Source organism: Oppia nitens, unplaced genomic scaffold, assembly GCF_028296485.1.
Source record: "Oppia nitens isolate AA-2021 unplaced genomic scaffold, nextdenovo-longstitch-racon4-pilon3 scaffold19_pilon_pilon_pilon, whole genome shotgun sequence".
Lineage (NCBI taxonomy): Eukaryota > Metazoa > Arthropoda > Arachnida > Sarcoptiformes > Oppiidae > Oppia > Oppia nitens.
This window is the reverse complement of record NW_026533198.1, coordinates 1313799-1334156: the sequence shown is the minus strand read 5'-3', so window position 1 is coordinate 1334156 and position 20358 is coordinate 1313799. Positions and strand designations below refer to the sequence as shown.

General features: G+C 24.7%; 4 protein-coding genes across 4 annotated transcripts; 3 read left to right on the top strand and 1 right to left on the bottom strand.

Moving 5' to 3' along the window:
* Positions 1-5665: 5665 nt before the first annotated feature.
* LOC128966174 (uncharacterized) lies at positions 5666-7423 on the top strand. Its single transcript, XM_054312989.1, has 3 exons — positions 5666-5680; positions 6156-7053; positions 7170-7423. Exons 1-3 carry the CDS (start codon positions 5666-5668, stop codon positions 7421-7423), a joined length of 1167 nt encoding a protein of 388 aa, XP_054168964.1.
* Positions 7424-11804: 4381 nt separating this feature from the next.
* LOC128966097 (uncharacterized) lies at positions 11805-14259 on the top strand. The gene is made up of 2 exons (XM_054312910.1): positions 11805-12308; positions 13305-14259. The coding sequence occupies exons 1-2, from the start codon at positions 11807-11809 to the stop codon at positions 14192-14194; spliced, it is 1392 nt and encodes a 463-aa protein (XP_054168885.1). The 5' UTR covers positions 11805-11806; the 3' UTR covers positions 14195-14259.
* Positions 14260-15505: 1246 nt separating this feature from the next.
* On the bottom strand, positions 15506-16828 carry LOC128966173 (integrin alpha-E-like). Its single transcript, XM_054312988.1, has one exon. The coding sequence runs from the start codon at positions 16826-16828 to the stop codon at positions 15506-15508; it is 1323 nt and encodes a 440-aa protein (XP_054168963.1).
* A 1432-nt stretch (positions 16829-18260) lies between these two features.
* On the top strand, positions 18261-19934 carry LOC128966172 (integrin alpha-E-like). The gene is made up of 2 exons (XM_054312987.1): positions 18261-18271; positions 18548-19934. Exons 1-2 carry the CDS (start codon positions 18261-18263, stop codon positions 19932-19934), a joined length of 1398 nt encoding a protein of 465 aa, XP_054168962.1.
* The last annotated feature ends 424 nt before the right edge of the window (positions 19935-20358 follow it).

The window sequence follows — 20358 nt, the reverse complement described above, 5'->3', positions numbered from 1 at the left end:
ATAAGTTTTAGTTGTTTTTTGTTTGTTTCTATAAATTGTATTATTTTTTTGCAAATAATTATTTAGTTTAAAACATTAGTTGCAATAATACGATAAACATTATCCGATTCCTGGCCTTCAATAGCAACAAACACTTGACGACGGGTATTATGGCCGGGTATGTGAATATGATCGGCAAACTGGCCATCATTGACAGCTGATGATGGATAGTGACTCTGGTATGCAAAGTAACCGATAAGTTTACCTTTAATTGTTTGGACAGTCAGATCTAAACCACCAGTTTTGGGTAAATCCAATATATAGTATCGTTTTTCACGTTTGACTGTCGAGTCGTCTAATTTTTGGCCAACAATTAGTTTCAATCGTTCAGTACATAAGGATTTTTTGAATGCAAATAACTCTGATTTTAATGAACTAAATTTAGTTAATTGTTGGACATTTACGGGTAAATTGTAGGCAATTTCCAATAGTTCTTTAGCATCAACACCGGGACCTACACCCCAAACCAGACTCTTGATCCCAGCCTTCTGGGCATTGGTTACGGCCGGCTGTACCCCGTCGTTGGACTGGCCATCAGTTAATACAAACATTGTCTTATAGGGCAATGTTTGGCCGGACTTCATAATATCGACTGCTGTCTGTATACCGTCCCGAGTGTTGGTACCGCCACGGGGTTGTCTAAGTGTCCGAATTTTATCCAATCTATTTGTCTTAGATTTCTCAGTATAATCATAGATAGTTTGGACATTAGATGAATATAATATTAGTGAAAAATTTCCATTTTTTGAACCAATTTTATCGGTAACCTTATAGAGGAAATCTTTGGCCATTTGAAAATCATTGGGCGCTATACTACCCGATCCGTCCAATACGTAGCATAGATTGATATGCGGCGAACATTCGTATAGATCCTCCAATTGGTTGACTTTTTGGATAAACTGTTGGACATTACCCCTGTGTTTATAATATCGTTTCCAATACATAGCCTGTTCTTCAATTGTTTTCGGTATCGACTGATTAGTTAAATGCAGAAACATTTTCGTAGCCAATGCCTCATATAATGGTGTTTTCATATCTGTTATATCCAATCGTTGCCAATCGATATCATATTTATCCGCCAATTCATAGTAAATCTCCAATAATTCGTGATGTCGTTCAAAATCTTGTGTTTTCAGAAATTTTTTCCTATCTATTGACCAAATATTTTGCGACCGATCGGCAAAATTTGGTGGATTTTCACCGAAATTACTTTCGACTAATGCCAGCCTAAATAGGAAACCCAGATCATCGGCAAACAATTTGATCTGGTTCACTTTGGCAATGGTAGCATCGACTACATCCTGGCCATTGGATCGGGGTACCAGGGTCAAGTCAATTGAATCGCAATTTATTAGACTAATATAAAATATTAGCAATAGTATTGAATACATTTTCAACAATTAATAATAAAAATACAATTTATATTTTTGTAATAAACTTAAAGCTAACAAATTTCAAAATGCTTTTAAAATTTTGTTATAAATTTAAACCGTTTATATATACTATTTATACAGTATATTGTATATGTATTGATATATTTATATCATATTACACATACAATAGTAATATTTTTATTTTTTGTTTTGATATACAATTATTTTATAATAACAATTTATTTTTCCACTCATCCAATAAAATCAATAATTTATTAGTTTATATAAAAATACATTTATCTGTCTATTTTTTTTTGCTTATGTTATTAGTATATAGTATTGATATTTAGTTATCATTTGTTTTTTTTGTGACTATTTTTATTGAAATTTTTATAATAATGAAATATCAGCCGAAAAAATAACTGATAATAATTATATATTTTTTTTATTGATGTAATAGATTAAAAATATGTTATATATTTATATGCTAATTATATAAATATATTAAATATATGCTGAAATAATTATATATATAACTTATTTAAAGTTTAGTATAACTATTGACTCTTAAAAAAAAAAGTTTCAAACAATTTTTTAAATATATATATATATATATATATTAAATGTATAAATAATTTTGAATAATTTGAAACTTCAAAAAAATAATAATAAGTAAACAAATGAAATACTTTAAAATACTTTAAATTTTTTTATAATTATTTAATAATATTTAAAATAGATATTAAAAAGATGTTTTTCTTATATTTTTAATCTAATTTTTTTTTTGAATGAAATAACAGTCGAAAAATTATTAATAATAATTAAAATAATAATAATAATATCATAATAACACACACAAAATGAAAAATTATCAATTTTTGTTGATTTAATAAATTAAAAATATACTCCATATTTATATGATGTAACAAATATAGTAATATTATTTTTATTTTATTTTTAAAAAAAATAAAATATTTCATCAATAGATTTAATAGATTTTTTTTTATAAAAATTTTAAACAAATTACTTATTAGATATTATTAGATTACTTATTATTAAAAAACATTGTTTTTATATAATTACTTATTTATTGAGTCAATAGTTATTCTAAACTTTAAATAAGTTTACATTTTTTTTTTTAATTATAAATATAAAATAAATTATTTCAACATTAGTTGGCAATAATAACTGTCAAAAAACTGTTGTGTCAATTATGTTGTGAAACATTGAAACACTGTTTTATTGGCCAACTATTTGATCGATACGATAGTCAAACAGCAACAAAAAAATAAACGATATTATATATTGGATTTACCGACAAATGGTTTAGGACCTAACTGTCCAAACAATTTAAAGGTAAACTTTTCGGTTACTATGCATACATGAGCTAACTATCCATCATCAGCTGTCAATGATGGCCAGTTTGCCGATCATATTCACATACCCGGCCATAATACCCGTCGCCAAGTGTTTGTTGCTATTGATGGCCAGGAAACAGATAACGTTTATCGTATTATTGCAACTAATTTTTTAAACTAAATAATTATTTTCAAAAAAAATACAATGAATAGAAATTAAAAATAAAATAACTGAAACTTATTATTACATTATTAATAAATTATTTTGTTTTATTAGTAAAGTTAATAGTTTTTTATGTAATGCAATATTTCATAATAATAATAATACTAATAAAGATAATTTTTTTTAAACTGCAATTAATCAATAAAATAATTGAAATAAATAAAAATTATTTATTGATAATTATAAGTTATTAATCATAATACTAATAAAAAAATTATTTATAGTTATGATTTGTTTAATCTTGAAAATAATAATATTATTATTACATTAAATTTAAATTAAAATTATAAAAAATAATTTAATAAAAAATTTATAAAAATAACTATTAAATCTATAGCTAAGATATTATTTTTTTAAAAAATAATATTACTCTAATATATTTGTTACATCATAAAAATTTGTAGCATATTTTAATTTATTACACCAACAAAAATTGATAATTAATACTAATAATAATAATAATAATAATAATAATAATAACTTAATTAAGTAGTAATAATTTTCAATAGTATTTTTTTTATATAAGTTTTATATTTCTATAATTTAGTTTAAAACATTAGTTGCAATAATACGATAAACATTATCTGATTTTTGGGCTTCAATGGCAACAAACACTTGACGTCGGAGATTATGGCCGGGTATGTGAATATGATCGGCAAACTGGCCATCATTGACAGCTGCCGATGGATAGTGACTATGGTATGCATAGTAACCGATAAGTTTACCTCTAATTGTTTGGACAGTTAGATCTAAACCATCAGTTTCGGGTAAATCCAATATATAGTATCGTTTTTCCTGTTTGACTGTCGAGTCCGTCAAATATTTGACCAGAAATTAGTTTCAATGGTTCCGTACATAAAGTTTTTTTTTGAATGAAAACATTTCCGACTGTAATGAACTAAATTTAGTTAATTGTTTGACATTTTTCGGCAGAATTGTAGGCAATTTCCAACAATTCGGTGACCATAACATCAGGACCGACACCCCATACCATAGTTTTGATACCCGCCAACTGGGCATTACTGACAGCCGGTTGAACACCGGGCGGATGGTTAGACTGGCCGTCAGTCAATACAAACATTGTCTTATAGGGCAGTAGTTCGGTGCCGGCGGTTGACTGCATAATGTCTACCGATTGTTGAATACCGCCACTAGTGTTGGTCCAACCCCTTGGATATACAACTGTTTTAATCCGATCCAATCGATTAGTTTTATCAGTTTCCCGAAAATCATAGATAGTTTGGGCATCGGTTGAAAATAATACTAAACAAAAATTTCCGTTCAATGAACTGATTTTATCGGTAACATCGTATAGAAATTGTTTAGCCAATTGAAAATCATTGGCCGCTATACTACCCGAACCGTCCAATACATAGCATAGATTAATATGTGGCGAACATTCGTATAGATCCTCCAATTGATTGACTTTTCGGATAAACTGTTGGACATTACCTATGGGTGTGTATAGTGTTGACAACAACAAAAAATAAAGTGAGAAAATTTATAAAAATAATAAAGAAAATTTCTAGAAAGTTTATTTTATAGAAATTTCTATTTATGGGATCCCCCCCCCACATGGTTAATTTTGTTTTCTTAGGGAAATTTTATAGAAACTTTCTCATGGAAATGTATTAGTAACTTTCTTAGGGAACTTTACTAGAAACTTTTAAAAAGGAAAATTATCTAGAATCTTTCTTAGGGAACTTTACTAGAAACTTTTTTAGAGAATTTTACTAGAAACTTTTTTAGGGAAATTTTATAGAAACTTTTTCAGGAAAATTTATTAGAAACTTTCTCATGGAAATGTATTAGAAACTATTTTAGGGAAATTTTCTAGAATCTTTCTTAGGGAACTTTACTAGAAACTTTTTTAGGGAAATTTTGTAGAAACTTTTTTAGGGAACTTAACTAGAAACTTTCTTAGGAAAACTTTCTAGAAACTTTTTCAGGGAAATTACTAATTGATGGACTTTTCGGATAAACAGTTTTCGGACATTACATTACAGAGAGAGAGAGAGAGAGAGARAGAGAGAGAGAGAGAGAGAGAGAGAGAGAGAGAGAGAGAGAGAGAGAGAGAGAGAGAGAGAGAGARAGAGAGAGAGAGAGAGAGAGAGAGAGAGAGAGAGAGAGAGAGAGAGAGAGAGAGAGAGAGAGAGTGAAAGAGAGTGATAGAGAGAGAGAGAGAGAGAGAGAGAGAGAGAGAGAGAGAGAGAGAGAGAGAGAGAGAGAGAGAGAGAGARAGAGAGAGAGAGAAAGAGAGAGAGAAAGAGAGTGAAAGAGAGTGATAGAGAGTGATAGAGAGAGAGAAAAAGAGAGAGAGAGAGAGAAAGAGAGAGAGAAAGAGAGAGAGAGAGAGAGAAAGAGAGAGAGAGAGAGAGAAAGAGAGAGAAAGAGAGTGATAGAGAGAGAGAAAAAGAGAGAGAAAAAGAGAGAGAGAGAGAGAGAAGAGAGAGAGAGAGAGAGAGAGAGAGAGAGAGAGAGAGAGAGAGAGAGAGAGAGAGAGAGAGAGAGAGAGAGAGAGAGAGAGAGAGAGAGAGARAGAGAGAGAGAGAGAGAAAGAGAGAGAGAGAGAGAGAAAGAGAGAGAGAGAGAGAAAGAGATTAGGCGTGGTTCACATATTACGTTAGCGTTTGAGGCGAGGGGGGGTTAGCCAAAGCGAACTTTTGCAAACGATGGGGAGGGGAGGGGTAGAGACTTTAAGAACGTTCGCATTTAGATAATATCTTATATCTTATGGTGGGGGGGATAGCGGTTAGGGTTAAGCGAACGTATTAATCATTTTTAAATGACTACATGCGAACAATTGCGAACATAGGGGAGGGAGGGGGTCTAGATTTCTTAAAAAGTGCGAACGTAAAATGTGAACGACGCCTTATAAGATAATTGTATAGGAAATTCAGATTATTAGTGTATAAATATAAATACATATAAAATATCAATTGAAAATTTTTTAGTATAAGTAAATTTATAACATTTTAAATTTTAAGCTAATTTAAGTTTATATAACAGTAAATATAAAAATATATACAATATATATATATAATTATTATTGTTAAAAAATGTATTCAATATTTTTGCTAATATTTAGCCAATTATTTTATATGAGTATAGTTAATTGCGATCCAATTGATTTAACCCTGGTACCCCGGATCAAATGGCCAGGATGTAGTGGATGCTACCATTGCCAAAGTGAACCAGATCAAATTGTTTGCCGATGATATGGGTTTCCTATTTAGGCTGGGATTCGGTGAAAATCCGCCCAATTTTGCCGATCGGTCGCAAAATATTTGGTCAATAGATAGGAAAAAATTTAGGAAAACACAAGATTTTGAACGACATCACGAATTGTTGGAGATTTACTATGAATTGGCGGATAAATATGATATCGATTGGCAACGATTGGATATATCCGATATGAAAACACCATTATATGAGGCATTGGCTACGAAAATGTTCATACATTTGACTAATCAGTCGATACCGAAAACAATTGAAGAACAGGCTATGTATTGGAAACAACATTATAAAACAGGAGGTAATGTCCAGAAATTTATCGCAAAAGTCAACCAATTGGAGGATCTATACGAATGTTCGCCGCATATTAATCTATGCTATGTTTTGGACGGTTCGGGTAGTATTCATCCATTAGATTATCAAATGGCTAAACAATTTCTATACAATGTTACCGATAAAATTAGTTCAGAAAACGGACAGTTTTGTTTAGTATTATTTTCATCCGATGCCCAAACTATCTATGATTTTCAGGAAACTGATAAAACTAATCGATTGGATCGGATTAAAATGCTTATACATCCGCGCGATATGACCAACACTAGCGGCGGTATTCAACAAGCGGTCAACATTTTAGAGTCCACCCAAACAACACTGCCCTATAAGACAATGTTTATATTGACTGACGGCGAGTCTAACTATCCTCGAGGTGTCCAACCGGCTGTCAGTAATGCCCAGAAAGCCGGTATCAAGAGTTGGGTTTGGGGTGTAGGACCTGATGTTAAGGTTACGGAATTGTTGGAAATTGCCTACAATTCAGCCGAAAAATGTCAAACAATTAACTAAATTTAGTTCATTAAAATCCGAATTATTTGCATTCAAAAAAAACTTTATGTACGGAACCATTGAAACTAATTTCTGGTCAAATATTTGACGGTTCGACAGTCAAACTGGAAAAACGATACTATATATTGGATTTACCCAAAACTGGTGGTTTAGATCTAACTGTCCAAACAATTAAGGGTAAACTTTTCGGTTACTATGCATACCATAGTCACTATCCATCATCAGCTGTCAATGATGGCCAGTTTACTCATTTTATTCACATACCCGGCCATAATACCCGTCGCCAAGTGTTTGTTGCTATTGAAGGCCAAGAATCAGATAACGTTTATCGTATTATTGCAACTAATGTTTAAATTTAATAATTATTTTGAAAATTGTATAATTTATCCAAAAAAATATAATAACTGAAACTTATTACTACATAATTAATAAAAATAAATAAATAAAACTTTTATTGTTTTATCTATTTTTTATGTTTTTAGATATAGTTTTTTATATATATTTCAAAATAATAATAATATATTTTTTTTAAAACTTCAATTAATTAATAAAGTATTTATTTTATTTTATTTTTGAATAATTATTAATCAGATTACTAAAAAAAAGTTTTAATTATTATGATTTTTGTTTATTTTATAAAATGAAATTTTTATAAGTTTAATATAATGGCATAACCTATGAGAATATATTTAGATAAATAATATTATATTATTTGATTATTATTACTATTATTATTAACTTATGTTTAATTAAAATATTTAATAATAATAATATAAATTATATATAGAAAACAAAGAAATAAATATGGAATTCTATACATAATTTATACATAATATAATTTACATAATTATATTAAATAAATTCAAATTCAATTAATAAGCATTTAAGATAAATATTAGTAAATATATATATTTTAAAAATAAATTATTATCCTATATCTATATAAGTAAGTGTATAAAACAATATACAAATTTTTCTATTATAATTTTTATATATAATAAATAATTTATATTAAAAAAAAAATCATAATTAAATCAATATCTAAAATATATATATAAAAACAAATAATTTATATTTAAAAAATCATAATTAAATCTATAGCAAAAATATATATATAAAAACAAATAATTTAATATTGATTTTAATAATTTATTTGTTATTTAATATATAAATAAACTAAGTAAGCAATTTTTTAAAATTATACTTTTATTCTAACTTATGTAGTACTATATATATATATATACCATTGATTATGAAACGATATTTAAATTTTAATTATTATATTGTACTAAAAAATTATTTTAATAAATATTTTTTTATATTTATAATTAAACAAAATAATAATAATAATAATAAAAAACTAATAGATTTATTTAGTCATTATTTTTTTTAAAAAATATTTTAAATGTACATTTTAAAAAAATATATTATTAATATCTTTAAAAAATCACTATTTACATTTATATATTCAAATGTATTTCTTCTTGATAACTTTCATAACTATATCTACAATAGATTTTGAAACGATTTTTTTATATTTAAGTTTATTATGAAAAAAATAATATCATTATTAGATTAAAAAAATTAGTAGCTAAGCAACTATTTAAAATTATATTTATTAAAATATTTCTAATAAATTTTATAAATATACAATATAATTATTATAATATAATTCAAATAATAATTTTCAAAATTTTTTTCAATAATATATAATAATATTTAAAAAAATTATTTATTATATTGTACTAACAAATTAATACTAATTATTATTTTTAATATTTTTAATTTAATTAATAAATAGAAAAATAATAATAAATTTCAATAGATTTATTTATTCAATTTTTTCAAAATTGTTAAAGGTAATTATTTAAATAATTATAATAATAATAATAATATAAATATTATTATCTAAAAAATACTAAAACTAATTATATTTATATATCCAAATGTATTTTTTCAAAAGTATTATCACAGCTAGTGATGCCATTTATTATGAAACGATAACTTCTATGAGGAGTCAAATTTTTTACTTTATTTCTTATTGATCCATAATTTCTATACAACTGCTTATACAAACGTTTATCAAGAATTTTATCAATTTTATTAAACTCGTCAATGGGTTTATCAAATAGTTGTTTAAAATTAGTTTCAATAAATGCATCAACCAATAATATTAGTTTATCCAGTTTAAATTTCAAAGACAATTGACCAATTAATTCAAAATTATCCATTGTTACATTTAATTCTAATTTTTTAAGTTCATCGGTTAAATCGTCCATTGAATAATCAATTGCCAATTGACAGTTAGTTTCTAGATTTTCACTAGTTATCAATGGTATTAGATGTCTAATTAAACGATTGCGCAATCGTTGCAATAGATATCGATGAGACAATTTCAATATATCGTGAATATGATCAACGTTTACCTCATCATTATTATCGTTGTTATTATTATTAAATATCAATCGATCCGTATATAAGAAGCCGATCAATACTTTCAATGCCGAAACTGTTGTATAATCGATAGGAATGTTTTTTGATTGTATTTTCCAACCAATTGTTTGAAAACATTGATCTAAAATCAAAGACTTTTCAAATAGAGTACAGACTTTATTGCCGGTATTTCTTCGCCGTCGCAAACAAATGTTATATCACTTTCCCCTGAATTTAACCACAAATCCAATTCGGGATATAATTCTTTATCCGTTTGATTGGCGTTTAACTAACATTTTTTTATAAAAAATAAAATTCATAATATTTTTAGATTAATTCTTTAATTTGAATTTTTTTTACCACACTATCAATTTTGGCCATAATTTTTTAGAATTTTTAGTACTCTTAGAAAGTTTTTAACTAAAAACAATAATTTTTACTATTAATAAAAATTATTTAATTAAAAAACAATAATTTTTAATATTATTAAAAAATTATTTAACTACAAAACAATAATTTTTAGTATTATTAAAAATTATTTAACAAAAAAATCAATAATTTTTATTTCATTAATTAACTTTAATAATACTTTATACAAATTAAAAGTAAAAATTATAAAATATAAACATATAAAATATATTTTTTTTTGTTTTAAGTGTTTATTAAGATAATTATTTATCTTAAAAAATACAGTTACAGATAATATAAATAATTTTTATTTCAATCATTTCGTAGAAATATTTTTTTAAACGCATTTAACGCAAATTATAAAACAGCATAAAATGTTTTATTCATATTTTATTTATCTATTATATTAAGTTTATTATGAAAAAAATCAAATAATTTCATTATTAGATAATATAAACGATTAGTAGCTAAGTAACAAACTATTTTTTTTTGATTATACTAGAAATATATTTAATCAATTTTATAAATGTTATAAAATATAATTATTATAATATAATTCAAATAATAATTTTCAAAATATATTTCAAAAATTTTGTAACTTCATTTATTATAATAATTTAATTGAAAAAGTAAATTTTCTATTTATTAGATTGTACTAATATTTATTTTAACTATATTTTAACAAATAATAATAATAAAAAAAAATTAATAATTAATAGATTTAAAATTTTATTTAATTAATAATTTAGAAAACTGTTAAATGTAATTGATTTACTTGGTTTAAAAAAATTATTAATTATAATTATTCAAATAGTTTTAATTGTAATAGTAATAATAAAAATATATTTTAAAAACTGCAATTAATCAATAAATTATTTATTGTAAAATAATTTTTTAAATAATTAATAATAATTAATAAGATTACTAATATAAAAACAGTTTAATTTTTAAGGATCCTTGTTTATTATATAAATTAGATATTTTTTTAATAAAATTAATATAATGACATAACCGATGAAAATATTTTTAATTCAATAATATTATATAATATTATATAATTGTTATTATTATTATTATTATTATTAACTAATATTTAACTAAAATATTTAATAATAATAATAATAATAATATAAATTATATATAGAAAACAAAAAATAACTATGAAATTTATTACTACATAATTAAATTAAATTAAATAAATAAATTTAAATTCAATTAATAAACATTTATAATAAATATGATATTAGTTAATATATTATATAATTTTTTAAAGTACATTATTATCTAATATCTTTATGTGATAAGTTAGTGTATAAAACAATGTATAAATTTATCTATTATAATTTTTATATAATAAATAATCTATATTAAAAAATTATAAATTAAATCTATAGCAAAAATATATATTAATAAAATTATTACTAATTGAAGTATTTGATAAAATTTTATTTTTTTAAGTATTTACTAAATTACAAGTGTTTTTTCCTAATATATAGTTATTACTTAATTGTTGGATAAAATTGAAAACAGAAAAGTATTAATCAAAACTTTATTATCAAATATATAATTATAATTTTATCAATAAAAAAGTGAAATGCAAAATATAATATATATATATAACCTATATATATATATATATTAATATATGTAACCTATTTATTATGAATAAACTATAATTATTTTAAACTTAAGTTTTTTCTGATAGTTTAATAAATATAATTAATTAAATTGTATTTTTTTAGAAAAATAGATTTTAGATTCAAAGTTAAGATTACTATTATTGAGGAATATATATATATATAATTTTATTATAACTAATATCAGTTAATCTTAATTAGTTTAATAGTGTACAAAAATTATTTTTATTATTAATAATATATATAAAAAAAAAAAAAATGAAATCAATATTATTGCTAATATTTATCCAATTATTTTATAATAATAATATTATTAATTGCGATCCAATTGATTTAACCTTGGTACCCAAATCAATTGGCCAGGATGTAGTGGATGCTAGTATTGCCAAAGTGAACCAGATCAAATTGTTTGCCGATGATTCAGGTTTTCTATTTAGGCTGGCATTAGTTGAATCAAATTTCGGTGAAAATCCCCGAACATTTAACGCCACAACTAATAACGGGCCAAATATCTGGTCAGTCGATGGACAGAAATTTTCGGAAACCCAAGATATTGTCAAACATGAGAATCTGCTATTGATTTACTATGAATTGGCCGAAAAATATGATATCGATTGGCAACGATTGGATTTAGACGATATGCAGATACCATTGTACGGAGCATTGGCTACGAAAATGTTTCTACATTTAACCAATCAGTCGATACCGAAAACAATTGATGACCAGGCTCAGTTTTGGAAACAACATTATACACCTACAGGTAATGATGGGACAAATTTCTAGAAAATTTCTCGTAGAATAAATTTCTATAGAAATTTAACATTATTGTTTTATTATGGGATCCCCTCTATCCTCTCCCCATATCTATAGCTATTGTAATACTATAAATATATTAATGAGACACATAATACTAATACTAGTATAATATTATACTATCATATATTATGTAGATTATTGTATAATACTATTATACAAATTGGATACCTATATTAATAATTTAATATTTATTTAATAATAATAATCAGTTTTGTAAAAATTTTATTCATCATTTTATTATATCTAGGGTTAGATCAGATTCCCTCCCTCGTCTTATTATCCATAAGTTCCTTATATTTCCTATTCCCTGGGAATTCCCTGGGAAAACATTTCCTTGTGGTACCACCTATCGTACCCTAACTCACTACATAATGTTTAATTAAAAACACGTTTGTATAGTAAATGTCTACAAAATGTATTTAATGTTTTTACTAAATGTTTAATATTATTTGAATCACAATTTGATTGTGTTATTACTAACATAATAGTCCTAATTGAAACACATAGTCATTGAGATTAGGTACTTTTTAATGTATGACAAATTATATTTTCCCTTTCTAACGATCAAGGGAGGGAATATAATATATTTTCCATATTTTCCGGGAAAATTGGAGGGATTTTATTTGGGAACTTCCCTCCCTGGGAATCTCAATCTAACCCTAATTATATCATAGTTTAATATAATTAAATTAATTAATTTTTTATTTTTAATTAATAATTAATAATTAAAATACTGATAATATAATATTTTAATTATTACTTGTAAAAACAATGTTAACGATAACAAATATCCAGAGAGAGAGAGAGAAAAAAAACAAAATTAACCATGGGGGGGGAGGGTTCCCATAAATAGAAATTTCTTTAACAGAAACTTTCTAGAAATTTTATTTATAATTTTATAAATTTTTCTCCTATTTTTTTTATCAATCACTACCTACAGGTGATGTCCAACTGTTTGTCAAATCAGTTCAACAATTAGAAGATCTATACGAATGTTCGCCGCATATTAATCTATGCTACGTATTGGACGGTTCGGGTAGTATAGCGCCCAATGATTTTCAAATGGCCAAAGATTTCCTCTATAAGGTTACCGATAAAATTAGTTCAGAAAACGGAAATTTTTGTTTAGTATTATTTTCGGATGACGCCAACAAAATCTATGATTATACCGAAAAAACTAAATCAAATAAATTGGATAAAATTCGGACACTTAGCCAACCCCGGGGTGGTACTAATACACGGGACGGTATACAGACAACAGTCGACATTATGAAGTCGCGGCCGACATTGCCCTATAAGACAATGTTTGTATTAACTGATGGCCAGTCCAACGATGGGGTACAGCCGGCTGTAACCAATGCCCAGTCGGCGGGTATTAAGAGTCTGGTTTGGGGTGTCGGTCCCGGTGTTAATCTGAAGGAACTGTTGGAAATTGCCTACAATTTACCGGTAAATGTCCAACAATTAACTAAATTTAGTTCATTACAATCGGAATTGTTTGCCTTCAAAAAAACTGTTTGTTCGGAGGCATTGAAACTAGAAACGGGTCAACAATTTTCGGATACAACTGTTAAACATGAAAAACGTTTATATATTTTTGATTTACCCAAAACTGGTGGCAACGGTATTAATCTAACGATTCAGACAACTAAAGGCAAATTATTAGGTTATTATGCCTATAGTACACCGCATCCATCATCGGCTGTCAATGATGGCCAGTTTGCCGATCATATTCACATACCCGGCCAACCACAACATAGTCAAGTATATGTTGCCATTGTTGGCCAGGAATCAGATAATGCCTACAATATTATTGCAACTAATGTTTAAACTATAAAATAATTATTGAAAATAAAACTTATTGACAAAAAAAAACTACTGAAAATTATTACTACATAATTAAGAAGAAATAAATAAATAAAACTTTTTAGTAATATAATGTATTATTAGATTTTCAATACTATATACTGTATATTATTCTATAGTATATTATTATAAATAATAATTATTAATTAACAATATTGTTTTAAAATTTTTAATAATCTGATTAGTAATTAATAATTAATGTTAAAAGTTATAAAATAAAATTAATGATGAAATGATTATCTTTATTATTACACATTGCATACAATTAACAAATAAGAAAATAATTAATTAAATTTTATTATATATTTTTATTATAACTTTCATAATTATTAAATACAACATTTTAATTTCACTTTCATATAATAAAAAAGTTATCATTAATTTTTTGAAAATGAAATAACAACTATAAATGATAAATATTAAATACTAAATATGATTTGGTTTATAATAGGTTATAATAATATTATTGCTGTCTATAAACATTAATTATTTTAATGTATTTTATTTTATTTAAAAAAATATATTATATTAACAATAATAATAATAAAAATTAAATATAATTAATTTATATTATTATCATTATTATTATGTCTTTTATTATATTTTTGGTTGTTATCACTAATTATCAATTCGGCTGTTTTGATGAGTTTTTATTATATATAAAAGTGAAATTAAAATTTAATTTTTAAATATATATTATGAAAGTTATAATATATATATATTGTTTTCTATGTATTTTATAATAATAACTAATTAAATTTTAGTTAATTAAAGATATAATTTTTTTAGATAAAACATATATTGTTAACAAAATTGATATTTAAGTTTAATTGCATAACTTTGAGTTATAATAATTTCGCATCTCACTTTTTTAAAAATAAATAAATATAACATCTTATATTTTATAATTAATATTACTTTACAATTAAAACTATACAAACATAATAATAAAATAATGACCCAATAATGTTATAATTTTACAAAATATAATATTGTATTATTAGATTTAATAGATTTATTTTTATTATTTTTAGATAATAGTATGTTATTTTTTAAACAATTATATTTTACAAAAAAAATTATTTTAATCTTGCTTATTTTATTGTTAAAATAAATATAATTTTGTTTTCATTATCTCTATTGTTAAATAAATTTTAAGCAAAAATTATATTCTAGTAAAAAAAATTAATTTTACAAAAATATATTTATTTATTTAAATTATCTAATAATAAATTTCGATAATTTTTTTTTTAATTATTATTAATTATTTTTTTTTTAAATATAAGTTGGAGTAATACTATAAACATTATTCGGGCCCTGGCCTACTATAGTAACATAGACTTGACTATGTTGTTGTTGGCCGGGTATGTTATACGGATTAGTATCTAACTGGCCATCATTGACAGCTGATGATGGATTTGGAGTACTATAGGCATAATAACCCAATGTATTGCCATTAGTTAGTTGTATCGTTAGGCTTATAGCACCTGTTTTCGGTAAATCAATACTAAAGTATCGTTTTTCATTTTGAACACTCGTGTCATCAAATTTTTGGCCATCAATTAGATGTATGATTTCGTCGCATAAAGTTTTTTTAAATTCATATAAATAACTATCCATTGAACTGTATTTAGTTAGTTGTTTGACATTATCGGGTATATTGTATGCAATTTCATTCAATTCCTTATCCTTAACACCATCACCTATACCCCAAACCCAACTTTTGATATGGGCTTTCTGGGCATTACTTACGGCTGGTTGTACCCCATCATCGGAGTAGCCGTCAGTCAATACAAACATTGTCTTATAAGGTACCTGGTTTATGGATGTCTCCATAATATCAACTGTTTTTTGAATACCGGCTCTAGTGTTTGTACTCATATCCGGTTGTATAAGATCTTTAATTTTATTCAATCTTTTAGTTTTATCAGTTACCGTAAAATCATAGATAGTTTGGGCATCGGATGAAAATAATACTAAACAAAACTGTCCGTTTTCTGAACTAATTTTATCGGTAACATTGTATAGAAATTGTTTAGCCAATTGAAAATCGGATGAACCAATACTACCGGAGCCGTCTAATACATAACATAGACTAATATGTGGCGAACATTCGTATAGATCTTCTAGTTTGTGGACTTCCTGAACGAATGTGTCCGCATCAACATTACCGTCACCGATGGCTGTATAATGTTGTTTCCAATATTGAGCCTGGTCATCGATTGTTTCGGGTATAGGCTGTCCATTTAAATGCAGAAACATTTTTGAAGCCAATGCCGAATACAATGGTCGTTGCATATCATATATATCCAATCGTTGCCAATCGATATCATACTTATCGGCCAAATCGTAGTATAACTGTAACAATTCCGGATGTTTTTGAATATCTTTAGTTTCCCGAAATTTCTGGCTATCTATTGACCAGATATTTGGCGATTTGTTAGTTTGATCGGCAAATGTTTGTGGATTTTCACCGAATTTTGATTCAACTAATGCCAGCCGAAATAGAAAACCTGAGTCATCGGCAAACAATTTGATCTGGTTCACTTTGGCAATACTAGCCTCGACTACATCCTGGCCAATTGATCCGGGTACCATGGTTAAATCTAATGGATCGCAATATATTATACTAATATAAAATAATTGACAAAATATTAGCAAAAATATTGACTTCATTTTCAATAATTATATTTTTATTATATTTTATTTGGTTATAAATTAATTTAGCTTTTTATAAAAAAAAATTGAAATCATATAAAATTAGTTATAATAAAAAGTTTATATATAACTTATATATATATATAGTCATAACAATAGTGTAATCTTTTTCAAACATATAATAAAAACTTTTTCATTGAGTATATTTTATTAGTTATTATTATAATAACATATATATATATATTATAAAATAAAATCTTTATTAATTTATAATTAAATCTATAATTTTTGTAATTTCACTTTCATATAATTATAAAAAACATTTCAAACAGTCAAATAACAACTATAATGATAAATATTGATTACAATATATTTTATAATACTGTATAGTATTATTGCTATCTATAAAAATTAATTATTTTATGTATTTTATTTTTAAATAAAAATATATTATATTAATAGTTATAAAACTAAAAACTAAAAACTATAGTATTATTATTATTATTATTACTGACTTTTTTATATCACTATTTATCAATTCAAATGTTTATCGCTTAAAAATTAATTATTTATTAATATATTATACATTATATTATATATTAAGTTATACATAACATTAAATATTTAATATATCTTTATAACTAATTATATTAATTTAATTTAATTAATTAAACTATGCATATATTTCAAGATAGATAAAAATTTATGGTTATTTTGTATTTATTATATTGTTTTTAATAAATTAATATCTTTTTGTTATTACTTCAAATTTTATAAAATACTTATAAAAAAATTTACCAAATATAGTAGTATTATTTTAGTTATAAGTTATAGATTTAATAATATAGATTTTTATTGTTTGAATAGTACTTTATTTTATTTGTTGTTTTGTTTAATTATATCAGTTTATTATAATATTTATTTTATCTAAAAGTGAATCTATAAATATATATATATTAAAAATTTTGCAAATCATCACTAACTATACTGTACTGTAAATGTTTGTTATCTAAAGTTATATTATAATACTGTATTATATATAAATATAATTAAATTTTATAAGTTATTTATATTTTATTTGTATTAATAATAATTTATTTTTATTGTATATTTTATACATTATACATAATTATATAACTTTAATAATTATTATTTAATTATAAAATTTCACTTTTATATAATAAAAATATTCACAATTAATTTTGCAATAATAAAAATAATAATAAAAATTGCATTTAATCAATAAATTATTTTAAAAAAATTATATTATATTAAAAATAAATTATATTATATTATATTAAAAAATAAAAGTTATTAGTGTATAGTATTACTGTTGTCTTATACAATAAAGTATATCGTTATCACTAACTATATGTTATTTGAGTAAATAATTAATAAATATTTATTATATATATATATAATTTATATATTAATTATCTAAATTTTATTGTTGATTATATTGTCAAATTATTATTGTTATAAATATATATATAACTTTTATTATAAATATTTTTTATATGATTTAAATTGTTTTTAAATAGCAAAATTAGTTTTTTTTGTTTATTACAGTATAAAATTACACAAATATAAAACTATTATTATTTTTAAAAAAATGAAATCACTATTTTTGCTAATAATTATTCAATTATTTTATATAAGTATAATAAACTGTGATCCAATTGATTTAACCCTGGTACCCGGATCAATTGGCCAGGATGTAGTCGAGGCTAGTATTGCCAAAGTGAACCAGATCAAATTGTTTGCCGATGACTCAGGGCTACTATTTAGACTGGCATTAGTTGAATCAAATTTCGGTGAAAATCCCCGAATATTTACCGCCAACGACAACACTAATGAATCGTCAAATATCTGGTCAATCGATAGCCAAAAATTTCGGGAAACTAAAGATATTGTCAAACATCCGGAATTGGTTCAGATTTATACAGAATTAATGGATAAATTTCATATCAATTGGCAAACAGTTAGTCTAAATGATATGCAACGACCATTGTATGGGGCATTGGCTACAAAAATATTTCTGCATTTAACTGTCGGCCGGTCTATACCTATACAAACAGTCGATGAACAGGCTATCTATTGGAAACAATACTATACAACCAACACTACCCGTGTCGGTGATGTCGACAGTGTCGACAAATTTCTAGGACAGGTATATAATTTAGAAGATCTATACGAATGTCAGCCACATATTAATCTCTGTATAGTATTGGACGGTTCGGGTAGTATTAGACCAAAAGATTTTCAATTAGCTAAAGATTTTCTGTATAATATAACCGCAAAAATTAGTTCATTGAATGGTAACTATTGTTTGGTATTATATTCAGATTATGCACAAACTATCTATGACTATACGGAAACTAATTTAACCAATAGATTACAAATGATTAGAAATCTTAAACAATTTCATATGACTACCAATTCAAGAGCCGGTATTCAACAAGCAGTCGATATTATGCAGTCATCCCAGTCGACACTGCCCTACAAAACAATGTTTTTGCTGACTGACGGCAAGTCTAACGATGGGGTAGAACCAGCTCTAAGTAATGCCAAGAAATCAGGGATCAAGTCATGGGTATGGGGTGTCGGACCGGGTGTTAATGTCCAGGAATTGTTGGAAATTGCCTATAAATTACCCGATAATGTTAGACAACTAACTAAATATAGTGGACTTCGTAGTGAATTATATGCATTCAAACAGTCCGTATGTACTGATCCATTGCCACTAAATATAGACCAAAAATTTGATGATATATTAGCGAAAAGAAAAAAACAATATTTTGTAATTGATTTAACAAAAACTACTGGCAGTGGTATAAACCTAACGGTTCAAACAACTAATGGCAAACTATTGGGTTATTATGCCTATAGTACCCAACATCCATCATCAGCTGTCAATGATGACCAGTTTGCTGATGTTCATAACCCGATTTACATACCCGGCCAACAACAACATAAACAAGTTTATGTTGCTATTGAAGGCCAGCTCATGGATAACGCTTATAGTATTATTGCAACTAATGTTTAAACTGGAAAAAAATAATTTTACAAAAAATATAAATATTATTGAAGAAAAATACATAAATAAATAAATTAAATTATATAAAACTTTATTTTTTTGTAAAAATGTTTTTTAAGTAATTTAATAATACTATATTTTATAAAATTTTAAGTTATAACAAAATTTTTAAAGCTATTAATTATTTAAAAAAATAGTATAATTAATGCAAAATAACCATAAATTTTTAACTATCTTGAAATATTTTAATAGTTTAATTAAATTAAATAAATTATAATATAATTAGTTATAAAGATATATTTAATGTTTAATGTTATGTATAATTAGAGTTAGATCAGATTCCCTCCCTCGTCTTATTTTCCATAAGTTCCTTATATTCCCTGTTCCCTGGGAATTCCCTGGGAAGACATTTCCTTGTGGTACCACCTATCGT

What these genes read in the sequence shown, in the direction of transcription:
- LOC128966174 (XM_054312989.1), top strand. An exon ending in CTACAATTCAGCCGAAAAAT is followed by an intron (nt 7,054 to 7,169) that starts GTCAAACAATTA and finishes ACGGTTCGACAG; the next exon opens with TCAAACTGGAAAAACGATAC.
- LOC128966097 (XM_054312910.1), top strand. Translation starts at nt 11,807, where the DNA reads ATGAAATCAATATTATTGCTAATATTTATCCAATTATTTTATAATAAT. An exon ending in ACAACATTATACACCTACAG is followed by an intron (nt 12,309 to 13,304) that starts GTAATGATGGGA and finishes CACTACCTACAG; the next exon opens with GTGATGTCCAACTGTTTGTC.
- LOC128966173 (XM_054312988.1), bottom strand. Translation starts at nt 16,828, where the DNA reads ATGGTACCCGGATCAATTGGCCAGGATGTAGTCGAGGCTAGTATTGCC.